We start from the raw sequence: 11,955 nt of genomic DNA on the forward strand, positions 1-11,955 counted from the left end.
CTCCCCCTCTCTCCCTATTTATTCCAGTTCCCTCTCCCCATCCCCCTGTCTGATGAAGGGTCCAGGCCCGAAACGTCAGCTTTTGTGCTCCTGAGATGCTGCTTGGCCTGCTGTGTTCATCCAGCCTCACATTTTATTATCTCTTATTGTGAAGCTTGTTCTGTTTTCCAACTGATGCATTCAGCGTGAATCGTTTTGCTGAACTTGTGTGTGAGAATTTCACCCAAGGAAACTTGCTCTGTTTAAACTTGTTTTTTCATTCTTTACCAGGAATACCAGGACTTGGAGCGTGACCCTCCAGCACTGTGTTCAGCCGGTCCAGTAGGAGATGACTGTAAGTGCACAGAGTTACAGGACATTTTTCTTGTGTGTGATGTTCAGCCAAGGGCAAAACTACCATTTAAATGGCCATTGTCAGAAATATGCTTGAAAGCTAAAATGAAGCTAAAAACATTGAGAAGAAATGTTTGAAAAGTGCGTGCTTACCTTTCTGCTTTTCAGCATAGTTTTAAGTGAAAGTCTGGTTGGTCAAAGGTGGTTTTAGGTGGCTGACTAATTCCTCTAAACGGGATGATGATGAAGACCGAAGTTTGTTGAAACTTGCACTTGAAATTTCCTGAAAATGTTTCTGTTTAAGACTTGATGGTGCTGTGACATTGAGCGACCAAATATTGTTAATTGAAAATGCGTGGCTTCATAGTACAAAACATGGCCACAAAACTAGAATCAGCCTGACAATCAAGTCATTTACAGCTGTCTTTTATCTTCATTCAATGCTAAGTTCTCATTTTTATTTGTACTCTGACAGTTTTCTCTCTCTGGCTCTTTTTGGATAGAACTGCAGTGTTTGAGGATTGAGGGAAAGGCGGGAGAGTAGCACTGGCATGATGGATCAAATGGCCTCTTCCGGCACTAATAATTTTTGATTGTGTTCCTACTTTCATGTCAATCCATTTCACTTTTCTGCTTTTTTTCCCTTGTGTCTTGTGACATCTTGTATTGCATGTGTGTTCAATGTATTTTTCCTCTTTCAAGAGGTAAAATAGATGCCAGCAGTGTTTTTGAGGAAGTTGAGAGAAATGCTGCTACATGCACATGGAAGTGAAGCTTTGAAATGATTTTAAATGAAACCAGTGTGCAGAAACTGAGAAGCTGAAGAGAAAACATTGCTTCAATGACAGAAATTTGAATGCGTTTTAGACAATTAGAAACTTCGGACATTGTTGAATTAGGCAGCTTTTTGGGGTTAGAATGGATTTAGGTTGTCTTGCAAAATGTGACAAAAATGGAATGACAGAATTACCTATGTAGGTAGACAGAAGATATAATGCACGTTCATATTACTATGAATGAAGCCACATTAGCAATAAGTGGATCCATAATGTCTATCAAAAAGCTAGTATGAAGATATAGCAAGTGATTAAGGCAGCTCATGGAATTCTATCCTTTATTAAGAGGGGGACAAAAGTAAGGATATTATGCTTAAGTTATACAGAGCATTGACGAGACTGCATGTTAAATTTGTGTGCAGCTTTGGTTTTAACGAAAGATATAAATGTATTAAAGGCAGTTCATTGGTTTAGTAGATTCACGCCTGGAATATCTGGGTTGTTTTAGAAAGATGCACCATGTCCTTCAGAAAGTGATGGAGTTGGAGCCAATGAATATTTTGAAGGTGGAGGTGGAGATGGATGGTTTCTTGTTAGGCAGAAGTATCCAGTATAGATATGAATGTGGAATTTGGAACACAAATCTTGATCTTGTTAATGGTGGAGAAGATTTGGAGGGCTAAGGGGCCGCCTTCTAATTCATATGTCTGATATGAACCTGCATATGTCTGTATAGATGCTGTGTAGGCAAGGGTTTGCAGCGGGATCTATGCAGAATACATGAGCGCAACATCATCTGTTTTAATTGAGAATGCAACATGCTTTTTTTAGCAATTGGCCTTTCCACGATAACTGGTAGATTGTACACTTATCACAATATTAGCCTATACTTCTGCTGGAGATTAACTTTGTTAGGTCTTTTTGTTTTACTACCTCTCAAAACAAAAGCATCCTGTATACCCTCCCTAAACATTCAGTGACATCTAACCAGACAGTAGGTATTCTTTTGGGATTTGTCTGGTCTTTCCTCTGCCTCATCCTCACTATTCCTTCATCCTGTACTGTCCATGCTACTGTACACACCTGTGCTTTTTATTCTCCTAGTGGTGATAATACTTCAACACAGCCAGTTCTTTCCCCCCACCCCTGATGATCTGTTGTTTATTCAGTAATGTGCTTCTGTAGTTGTTTTGACCACATTGTATGTACCAGTGAGGCACACTTTCAGGATTCACTCTGTAAAGGAAGGATTACTAACATCTCAAACAGTTAAAATGTTTGCAATTTCGCAGCACTGTCTGTCTAATATTTCAAGGTTGGTTGAAATGTCCTAAGGCAGCTTTGAACCAGTTTGGCTCCTATAAGCCACTCCTGGAACACACACATCATCTAGTGCGATGGCTCATCCCTCAAGCCTAAAATCTTTTCTTTGTTTAGTTTCAGAGGTTCCTCTCCCCTCATCGCCACAAACTAATTGAAAATGACGAAAACCAAGTGGTCTCATTTGGTAAATCCCATGTGACAAAGAAAAGAGATTCCAGTATTTTGTCCCAATCTTGAGAACATTCATGGCAGTATGTCCTAATTTGAGAGTCGGATGGTGCCTTTCTGAAGTTCCTTGGGTCTGTTGGTGGTATACTAAGACCCAGACTGTTCATAGCTTCCTGAGGTGGTTTGTTGATGTGAAATTGAAACATTGATCTGACCGGACCTCCATCAGTAATCCACAGTGAAGAATTGGGTTAACTTTTTTACAGCTATTTAACAGTAACTGTTCGGAAGGGAATGACCTCTGGAATTGAGTCACCGTTTCTTTGTAATACAATAATAGTGTCGCTGCCTCTGGCCAGAAGATCTGAGTTCAAGTCCCACCTGCCCAGACATGTCAAAAATGTCTGAATAGGTTGGTTAAAAAAAATCGACACTGATGATCTGCCTTTATCTTCATGGGATTCTCACTTGATTCACTGCCTGGTCAGGTCTGTTCGATCAATATCAAAGATTGTGCTGTTACCTCAATTATGTCTGCTTTCCATGCCCCTACTTTTAACTGTAAACTTCTGATGTCCTCCTTGTGACTCCTGCTGCAAGCCATTACTTCTGTGGCTCAACAGAGGTTGGAGGAGTGCACCATTGCCTTTGTCCCATCACTCCACAGGTCTCACATAAAATCGCAAATACTTTTTAAGGACTGATCGAAATCAGGTTTCAAACAAGACCCATCAGCTTGGTTTCTTAATAAACATCCACATTGGGTTTATCATCAACAGAACTTTATTGAATAAACATGTAGAATTTAGTTCAGTAGTATAGACATGTGCAACTTGAGGAAAAGACAGATTGGCTTTCTGAAAAGATAAACACTTTTGCCAATAGGTTAATTCTGAAAGCAAAAGACAGTGTGATTTTATCCCCAGTCATGCTCTGGTGTTCTGGCACATGTGATCAAGTCATGAATCATGCATAGTTCTCTCAGAAAACTTGCAGACTCAGATAACTCAAGAAGTGCAAACTTCTTCATTCACTCTTTCAAAATAATTCAACCAGAGGGTTTCTTTTGCAGATATGGGACAGATCATACCAGTGACAGACCTGTCCCAACCAATACTTTACTCCAGTGCTATACAGTGACAGACATGTCCTCGCCAGGAGTAAACCCTGGTGTAATATAGTAACAGACCTATCCCTCCCAGTACCAAACTCCGGTGTAATACTGTGACAGGCCTGTTCCCACTAATACTTTACTCCGGTCTTATACGATATCTGGGGAATGATGAAATCTCAGGGAGTTGAGAGAATACCAAATGAAGAACAGGGATGAAGTAACTGCTGACTTTAAGAGAAAAGCCAACTCACACTCCTCTTTCTTTCACAGATTTTCATTGGCAAGCTACTATCATGGGGCCAGTAAGTATCCTGTCTTTGTACACACCGCCTTTCACTGTCTGTGCCAATGTTTTTGCTGACTTGCCCTCTCTGATGTTTTATTGTAGAGTGACAGCCCTTACCAAGGTGGTGTTTTCTTTCTGAATATCCATTTCCCATCAGATTATCCTTTCAAACCACCTAAGGTAGGAGCCACAGCTTGGTTTTCTGAGCATTGTTGCTTTTGCCAATGTGTTTGCTACCACGCAGCTTATTGTTTTTCTCTTCGACTGTTTCAACAGGTTTCGTTTACAACGAAGATCTATCATCCAAACATTAACAGTAATGGCAGCATTTGCCTTGATATTCTCCGATCACAATGGTCCCCAGCTTTAACACTGTCAAAAGGTGAGGCAACCTGTCGTCTTGTCCCAGGTTCAACAGAAGCTTTCAGATGAGTTCATGGCTTGGTGACTGTTCTTATCCTACTGACTAGAAAGGCCTCTCAGGCAGCATTAAAGAGTGTCTGCACAGAGTTTTGATGGAAGGTTGTGCCCAACTAATCTGATTGAGTTGCTGACAAAGTATCAGAGCAGTTCAGTGAAGCAAATGCAATCAATGTTTTACTGTGTCAATTTTGAATAAAGTCATAGAATTATACAACATGGAAACAGACCCTTCTGTCCATGCTGACCATAATCCCAACTAAACTTGTCTCACCTGCCTCCAAACATTTCTTATTCATGTACTTATCCAAATGTCTTTTAAATGTTGTAATTGTACCCACATCCCTGAGGAAGTTCATTCTACACATGAACCACCCTCTGTGTAAAAACATTTGCTGCTCATGTATTTTTTAAATGACTCCCCTCTCACCTTAAAAATGTTCCTTCCAATCTTGAAATCCCACATCCTAGGAAAAAGACAAACACCATTAACCCTATCCATACCCCTCATTATTTGATAAACTTCTATTAAGACACCTGTGCTCCAGTGGGGAAAAAGGTCCCAATGGGAGACCAGAGTTGGACACAGTATTCCGGAAGAGGCCTCACCAGTGTCCTGTACAGCCTCAACATGACTTCCCAACTCCTGCAATCAAAGGACTGAGCAATGAAGTCAAGCATGCCCAAATGCCTTTTTAACCACCCTGTTTATATGTGATGCTAACTTCAAAGAATTACGTACCTGAACCCCTAGGTCCCTCTGTTTTACAACATTACCCAAGGCCCTACCATTAATTGCATATGTCCTACCCTTGCTTGTTGAACCAAAATGCGGTAACTCACATTTAAAAGATTGAACTCTATTTGCCAATTTTTAGCCCATTGACCCATTTGATCATGATCCTTTTCTAGTCGAGGTTTCTGTAATTGTACGGTCAATATCAAGTTGAATAAAATAATAGATTTTTAGAGATCCAGAATAAATGTTTTTCTGATGGGAAAATGTGGTGTTCCCAAGGCATTGTGCTGGAGCACTACGTTTTTCTATGTAAGTGACTTGAAGTGAACATTGGAGAACAATCAGGTTGATATCACTTGACTGCATGCAGCTAGTCAATGTCAATACAGTGTGGAGCTGGAGAAACACAGCAGGTCAGGCAGCATCAGCTTCGATGATACGAAGACAGGTGGACAGGCAGGTAGTACTGCGGAGGTGGGGAGGCTGCAGAAAGATTTAGACAGTTTTAGGAGAGTGGTCCAGGAAATGGCTGATGAAATTCAATGTGAGTAAATGTGAGGTTTTGCACTTTGGAAAAAAGAATACAGGCATGGACTATTTTCTAAAGGGTGAGAAAATTCACAAATCAGAAGTGCAAAGGGATCTGGGAGTGTTCGTCCAGGATTCTCTAAAGGTTAACTTGCAGGTAGAGTCTGTGATTAAGAAAGCGAATGTAATTAGAACATTAGAACATTAGAACAATACAGCGCAGAACAGGCCCTTTGGCCCTCGATGTTGCGCCGACGTGTGAACTAATCTAAGCCCCTCCCCCTACACTATCCCACCATCATCCATATGCTTATCCAAGGATTGTTTAAATGCCCCTTATGTGGCTGAGTTAACTACATTGGCAGGCAGGGCATTCCACGGCCTTACCACTCTCTGAGTAAAGAACCTGCCTCTGACATCTGTCTTAAATCTATCACCCCTCTATTTATAGCTATGCCCCCTTGTACAAGTCCTCAGAAAAAGACTCTCACTGTCCACCCTATCTAATCCTCTGATCATCTTGTATGTCTCCATTAAATCCCCTCACAGCCTCCTTCTCTCCAATGAGAACAGACCCAAATCCCTCAGCCTTTCTTCATAGGGCCTGCGCTCCAGACCAGGCAACATCCTGGTAAATCTCCTCTGCACCTTTTCCAATGCTTCCACATCCTTCCTGTAATGTTGTCGTTTATCTCGAGGGTTGGAATATAAAAGCAGCGATGTTCTTCTGAGGCTTTATAAGACTCTAGTTCGGCCCCATTTAGAATACTGTGTCCAATTTTGGGCCCCACAACTCGGGAAGGACATACTAGCCCTGGAGCGTGTCCAGCGGAGATTCACACGGATGATTCCTGGAATGGTAGGTTTAACGTATGATGAACGGCTAAGGATCCTGGGATTGTATTCATTAGAGTTTAGAAGGTTGAGGGGGGATCTAATAGAAACTTACAAGATAATGTACGACCTAGAAGGGGTGGACGCTAGGAAGTTGTTTCCGTTAGGCAGGGAGACTAGGACCCGTGGGCATAGCCTTAAAATTAGAGGGAGTAAATTTAAAACTGAAACGAGGCGCCATTTCTTCATCCAGAGAGTGGTGGGCTTGTGGGATTCATTGCCGCAGAGTTCAGTGGAGGCCAGGACGTTGGATGCCTTCAAGGCAGAGATCGACAAATTCTTGATCTCTCAAGGAATCAAGGGCTACGGGGAGAGTGCAGGGAAGTGGAGTTGAAATGCCCATCAGCCATGATTTAAATGGCGGAGTGGACGTGATGGGCCAAATGGCCTTACTTCCACTACTATGTCTTATGGTCGTATGGTCTTATCAGAGGAGCAGGAAAGTCGATGTTTCGGGTTTATACCCTTCATTGGTACAAAACTGATTTAATGTTACTCATGAGTGTCCTTTTTCCAAAATATTTTTTGCAACTTGTCCTGACAATTTTGAAGATTTCTATCAATTCTAACTTATTAAACATTGTGACTTATGCAAATAAAGTCTGTAAATCTAAATAAAAATAAATGCAATAGTGCTGGCAATTTCTGTGCTGAAGAAGTTGTCGGGAATCTCAGGCACTGAGATTAAGCTTTAAGTAATGTACCATCCGGCTATAGAATACCATGTGTTGTTCAGTGACTTATTGTGTCTCTCTCTTTCTCCTTCAGTTCTTCTGTCTATCTGTTCGCTGTTGTGTGACCCAAACCCTGATGATCCTTTGGTACCAGAGATAGCACACACCTACAAATCTGACAGGGAGAAGTAAGTGTCTTGGACAGTACTTCATCTGAGAAGAAACAATTTTCCTGTTTTGTGAAAACTTAGGAGTTTAGTATTGAATTGTGCTGAGTGCACAGAGGTGCTCACTTTGGGACTCTGGCAATTAGAGCTGTAAATGCAATTTCACATTGTACTACTCCATGCTTTAATGTCCATCTTGTAGCTGGGACTCTATGTCCGTAACTGTCTGTCTCTATGAGCCTTGTCCCATTCGTGCAGTATTTAATGTACTTCTGTCACATAATCCTTCACTGCAATGTGTGCATACAAGAAGGCACAGATATTTAATTACAAAATGCAGCAGTTGTACGTTGAACACTGGACTCTGACTAAGGACTTCAAGGGAGAATGGCAGCAGATGAGAGACCATCTCGTTGCTTCATTAACATGAGGATAATTCCAAACACAGTGAAATTAAAAGGAGCACAGTCAAGATCTTGTCTGGGGGTTGGTGGTTGATATGGCCAAGGTCTTGGTGAGTTTTGGTAAAATATGAAGTTGTTTACTTTGGCAGCAAGAATTAAAACCAGTATCCTCTGAATGGAGTTCAATATGAGCGTCATATGAAAACATCCTTTGGCTCATCATGTCAGTGCAGACCAACAAACACCAAACTGGACTTATCCCACTGAGCTGCACTTGGCCCGTTGCCTGCTCTGCCACAGCATTTGATGTGCTCGTTCAGATACCTCTCAAATGTTGAGTGTCTCTCTCTCACTCTGGCTCGCTTGCGCGCGCGCTCTCTCTCTCTCTCTCTCTCTCTCTTCTCCCTTCTCTTCTCCCTTCTCTCTCTCCCTTCTCTCTCTCCCTTCTCTCTCCCTTCTCTCTCCCTTCTCTCTCCCTTCTCTCTCCCTTCTCTCTCCCTTCTCTCTCCCTTCTCTCTCCCTTCTCTCTCCCTTCTCTCTCCCTTCTCTCTCCCTTCTCTCTCCCTTCTCTCTCTCTTCTCTCTCTCTTCTCTCTCTCTTCTCTCTCTCTTCTCTCTCTCTCTCTCTCTCTCCCCCTCTCTCTCCCTCACGTGTGCTCTCTCTCTCTCTCTCTCTCTCTCTCCCCCCCCTCTCTCCCTCACGTGTGCTCTCTCTCTCTCTCTCTCTCGCACGCATGCTCTTTCTCTCGCGCGCATGCTCTTTCTCTCGCGCGCGCACTCTGTCTCGCGCGCGCGCTCTCTCGCACGGGCTCTCTCTCTCTCTTTCTCTCTCGCGCGGGCTCTCTTTTTCGCTCTCGCGCGTGCTGTCTCTCTCTCTTGTCCGCGTGCTCTCTCTCTTGTCCGCGTGCTCTCTCTCTCGTGCGCGTGCTCTCTCTCTCGTGCGTGCTCTCTCTCTCGTGCGTGCTCTCTCTCTCGTGCGTGCTCTCTCTCTCTCGCGCGCTCTCTCTCCCTCTCTAGTGCGCGTGCTCTCTCTCTAGCGCGCGCGTGCTCGCTCTCTCGCGCGCGCGCGTGCTCGCTCTCTCGCGCGCGCGCGTGCTCTCTCTCTCTCGCGCGCGCGCGTGCTCTCTCTCTCTCGCGCGCGTGCTCTCTCTCTCTCGCGCGCGCGCGTGCTCTCTCTCGCGCGCGCGCGTGCTCTCTCTCTCGCGCGCGCGCGTGTGCTCTTTCTCGCGCGAGCTCTCTCACGCGCGTGCGCTCTCTCTCTCTCGCGGGCACTTTCTCGTGGGCGCGCGCTCTCTCTCGCCCGTGCTCTCTCTCTCGTGCGCTCTCGCGTGCGCTATCTCTCGCGTGCGCTATCTCTCGCGTGCGCTATCTCTCGCGTGCGCTATCTCTCGCGTGGGCTCGCTCTCTCTCGCGCGGGCTGTCTTTCTCTTTCTCGCGCGTGCTCTCTTTCTTTCTCTCTCGTGCGGGATCTCTCTGTCGCGCGGGCTATCTCTCGCGCGTGCTCTCTGTCTCTCTTTATCGCGCGTGCTCTCTCTCGCGCGCGTGCTCTCTCTCTCTCTCTCTCTCGCGCGTGCTCTCTCTCTCTCGCGCGTGCTCTCTCTCTCTCGCGCGTGCTCTCTCTCTCTCGCGCGTGCTCTCTCTCTCTCGCGCGTGCTCTCTCTCTCTCGCGCGTGCTCTCTCTCTCTCGCGCGTGCTCTCTCTCTCTCGCGCGTGCTCTCTCTCTCTCGCGCGTGCTCTTTCTCTCTCGCGCGTGCTGTTTCTCGCGCGCGCGCGCTCTCTCTTTCTCTCGCGGGCGCTGTCTCTTTCTCTCGCGGGCGCTGTCTCTTTCTCTCGCGGGCGCTGTCTCTTTCTCTCGCGGGCGCTGTCTCTCTCTCGCGGGCGCTGTCTCTTTCTCTCGCGGGCGCTGTCTCTTTCTCTCGCGGGCGCTCTCTCTTTCTCTCGCGCGCGCTCTCTCTTTCTCTCGCGCCCGCTCTCTCTTTCTCTCGCGCCCGCTCTCTCTTTCTCTCGCGCCCGCTCTCTCTTTCTCTCGCGCCCGCTCTCTCTTTCTCTCGCGCCCGCTCTCTCTTTCTCTCGCGCCCGCTCTCTCTTTCTCTCGCGCCCGCTCTCTCTTTCTCTCGCGCCCGCTCTCTCTTTCTCTCGCGCCCGCTCTCTCTTTCTCTCGCGCCCGCTCTCTCTTTCTCTCGCGCCCGCTCTCTCTTTCTCTCGCGCCCGCTCTCTCTTTCTCTCGCGCCCGCTCTCTCTTTCTCTCGCGCCCGCTCTCTCTTTCTCTCGCGCCCGCTCTCTCTTTCTCTCGCGCCCGCTCTCTCTTTCTCTCGCGCCCGCTCTCTCTTTCTCTCGCGCCCGCTCTCTCTTTCTCTCGCGCCCGCTCTCTCTTTCTCTCGCGCCCGCTCTCTCTTTCTCTCGCGCCCGCTCTCTCTTTCTCTCGCGCCCGCTCTCTCTTTCTCTCGCGCCCGCTCTCTCTTTCTCTCGCGCCCGCTCTCTCTTTCTCTCGCGCCCGCTCTCTCTTTCTCTCGCGCCCGCTCTCTTTCTCTCCAGCCCGCTCCCTCTTTCTCTCCAGCCCGCTCTCCCTTTCTCTCGCGCCCGCTCTCCCTTTCTCTCGCGCCCGCTCTCCCTTTCTCTCGCGCCCGCTCTCCCTTTCTCTCGCGCCCGCTCTCCCTTTCTCTCGCGCCCGCTCTCCCTTTCTCTCGCGCCCGCTCTCCCTTTCTCTCGCGCCCGCTCTCCCTTTCTCTCGCGCCCGCTCTCTCTTTCTCTCGCGCCCGCTCTCTCTTTCTCTCGCGCCCGCTCTCTCTTTCTCTCGCGCCCGCTCTCTCTTTCTCTCGCGCCCGCTCTCCCTTTCTCTCGCGCCCGCTCTCCCTTTCTCTCGCGCCCCGCTCTCCCATTCTCTCGCGCCCGCTCTCCCTTTCTCTCGCGCCCGCTCTCCCTTTCTCTCGCGCCCGCTCTCTCTTTCTCTCGCGCCCGCTCTCTCTTTCTCTCGCGCCCGCTCTCTCTTTCTCTCGCGCCCGCTCTCTCTTTCTCTCGCGCCCGCTCTCTCTTTCTCTCGCGCCCGCTCTCTCTGTCTCTCGCGCCCGCTCTCTCTTTCTCTCGCGCCCGCTCTCTTTCTCTCGCGCCCGCTCTCTTTCTCTCGCGCGCGCGCTCTCTTCTCTCGCGCGCGCTCTCTCTTTCTCTCGCGCGCGCTCTCTCTTTCTCTCGCGGGCGCTCTCTTTCTCTCGCGGCGCTGTCTCTTTCTCTCGCGCCCGCTCTCTCTTTCTCTCGCGCCGCTCTCTCTTTCTCTCGCGCCGCTTCTCTTTCTCTCGCGCGCCTCTCTTTCTCTCGCGCCGCTCTCTCTTTCTCTCGCGCGCTCTCGCGCTCTCTTTCTCTCGCGCGCGCTCTCTTTCTCTCGCGCGCCTCTCTTTCTCTCGCGACGCGCTCTCTCTTTCTCTCGCGCGCGCTGTCTCTTCTCTCGAGCCCGCTCTCTCTTTCTCTCGCGCCCGCTCTCTCTTTCTCTCGCGCCCGCCTCTCTTTCTCTCGCGCCCGCCCTCTCTTTCTCTCGCGCCCGCCTCTCTTTCTCTCGCGCCCGCCCTCTCTTTCTCTCGCGCCCGCCCTCTCTTTCTCTCGCGCCCGCCCTCTCTTTCTCTCGCGCCCGCCTTCTCTTTCTCTCGCGCCCGCCCTCTCTTTCTCTCGCGCCCGCCCTCTCTTTCTCTCGCGCCCGCCTCTCTTTCTCTCGCGCCCGCCCCCTCTCTTTCTCTCGCGCCGCCCTCTCTTTCTCTCGCGCCCGCCTCTCTTTCTCTCGCGCCCGCCCTCTCTTTCTCTCGCGCCCGCCTCTTCACTCGCCCGCCCTCTCTTTCTCTCGCGCCCGCCTCTCTTTCGCGCGCGCCCGCCCTCTCTTTCTCTCGCGCCCGCCCTCTCTTTCTCTCGCGCCCGCCCTCTCTTTCTCTCGCGCCCGCCCTCTCTTTCTCTCGCGCCCGCCCTCTCTTTCTCTCGCGCCCCGCCCTCTCTTTCTCTCGCGCCCGCCCTCCTCTTTCTCTCGCGCCCGCCCTCTCTTTCTCTCGCGCCCGCCCTCTCTTTCTCTCGCCGCCCGCCCTCTCTTTCTCTCGCGCCCGCCCTCTCTTTCTCTCGCGCCCGCCCTCTCTTTCTCTCGCGCCCGCCCTCTC

The 11,955-nt window shown here is 48.8% G+C and overlaps 1 protein-coding gene across 4 annotated transcripts in view; it reads left to right on the top strand.

The window, feature by feature from the left end:
* The window catches only part of LOC125447939 (ubiquitin-conjugating enzyme E2 D4-like), a 32,529-nt gene extending 25,063 nt beyond the window's left edge, over positions 1–7,466 (top strand). For 3 of the 4 annotated variants that reach the window (XM_059641066.1, XM_059641065.1, XM_048522752.2), the window contains exons 2-6: positions 271–334; positions 3,985–4,016; positions 4,103–4,180; positions 4,277–4,382; positions 7,350–7,466. In XM_059641066.1, coding sequence (XP_059497049.1) covers positions 271–334; positions 3,985–4,016; positions 4,103–4,180; positions 4,277–4,382; positions 7,350–7,447 — 378 coding nt within the window. In that variant the 3' untranslated portion in view covers positions 7,448–7,466. Of the gene's footprint in view, positions 1–270; positions 335–3,984; positions 4,017–4,102; positions 4,181–4,276; positions 4,383–7,349 lie in introns of those variants that run through there. The other variant, XM_059641067.1, reaches the window with a different exon arrangement.
* The last annotated feature ends 4,489 nt before the right edge of the window (positions 7,467–11,955 follow it).

This window comes from Stegostoma tigrinum, chromosome 40, assembly GCF_030684315.1.
Source record: "Stegostoma tigrinum isolate sSteTig4 chromosome 40, sSteTig4.hap1, whole genome shotgun sequence".
Taxonomy (NCBI): domain Eukaryota; kingdom Metazoa; phylum Chordata; class Chondrichthyes; order Orectolobiformes; family Stegostomatidae; genus Stegostoma; species Stegostoma tigrinum.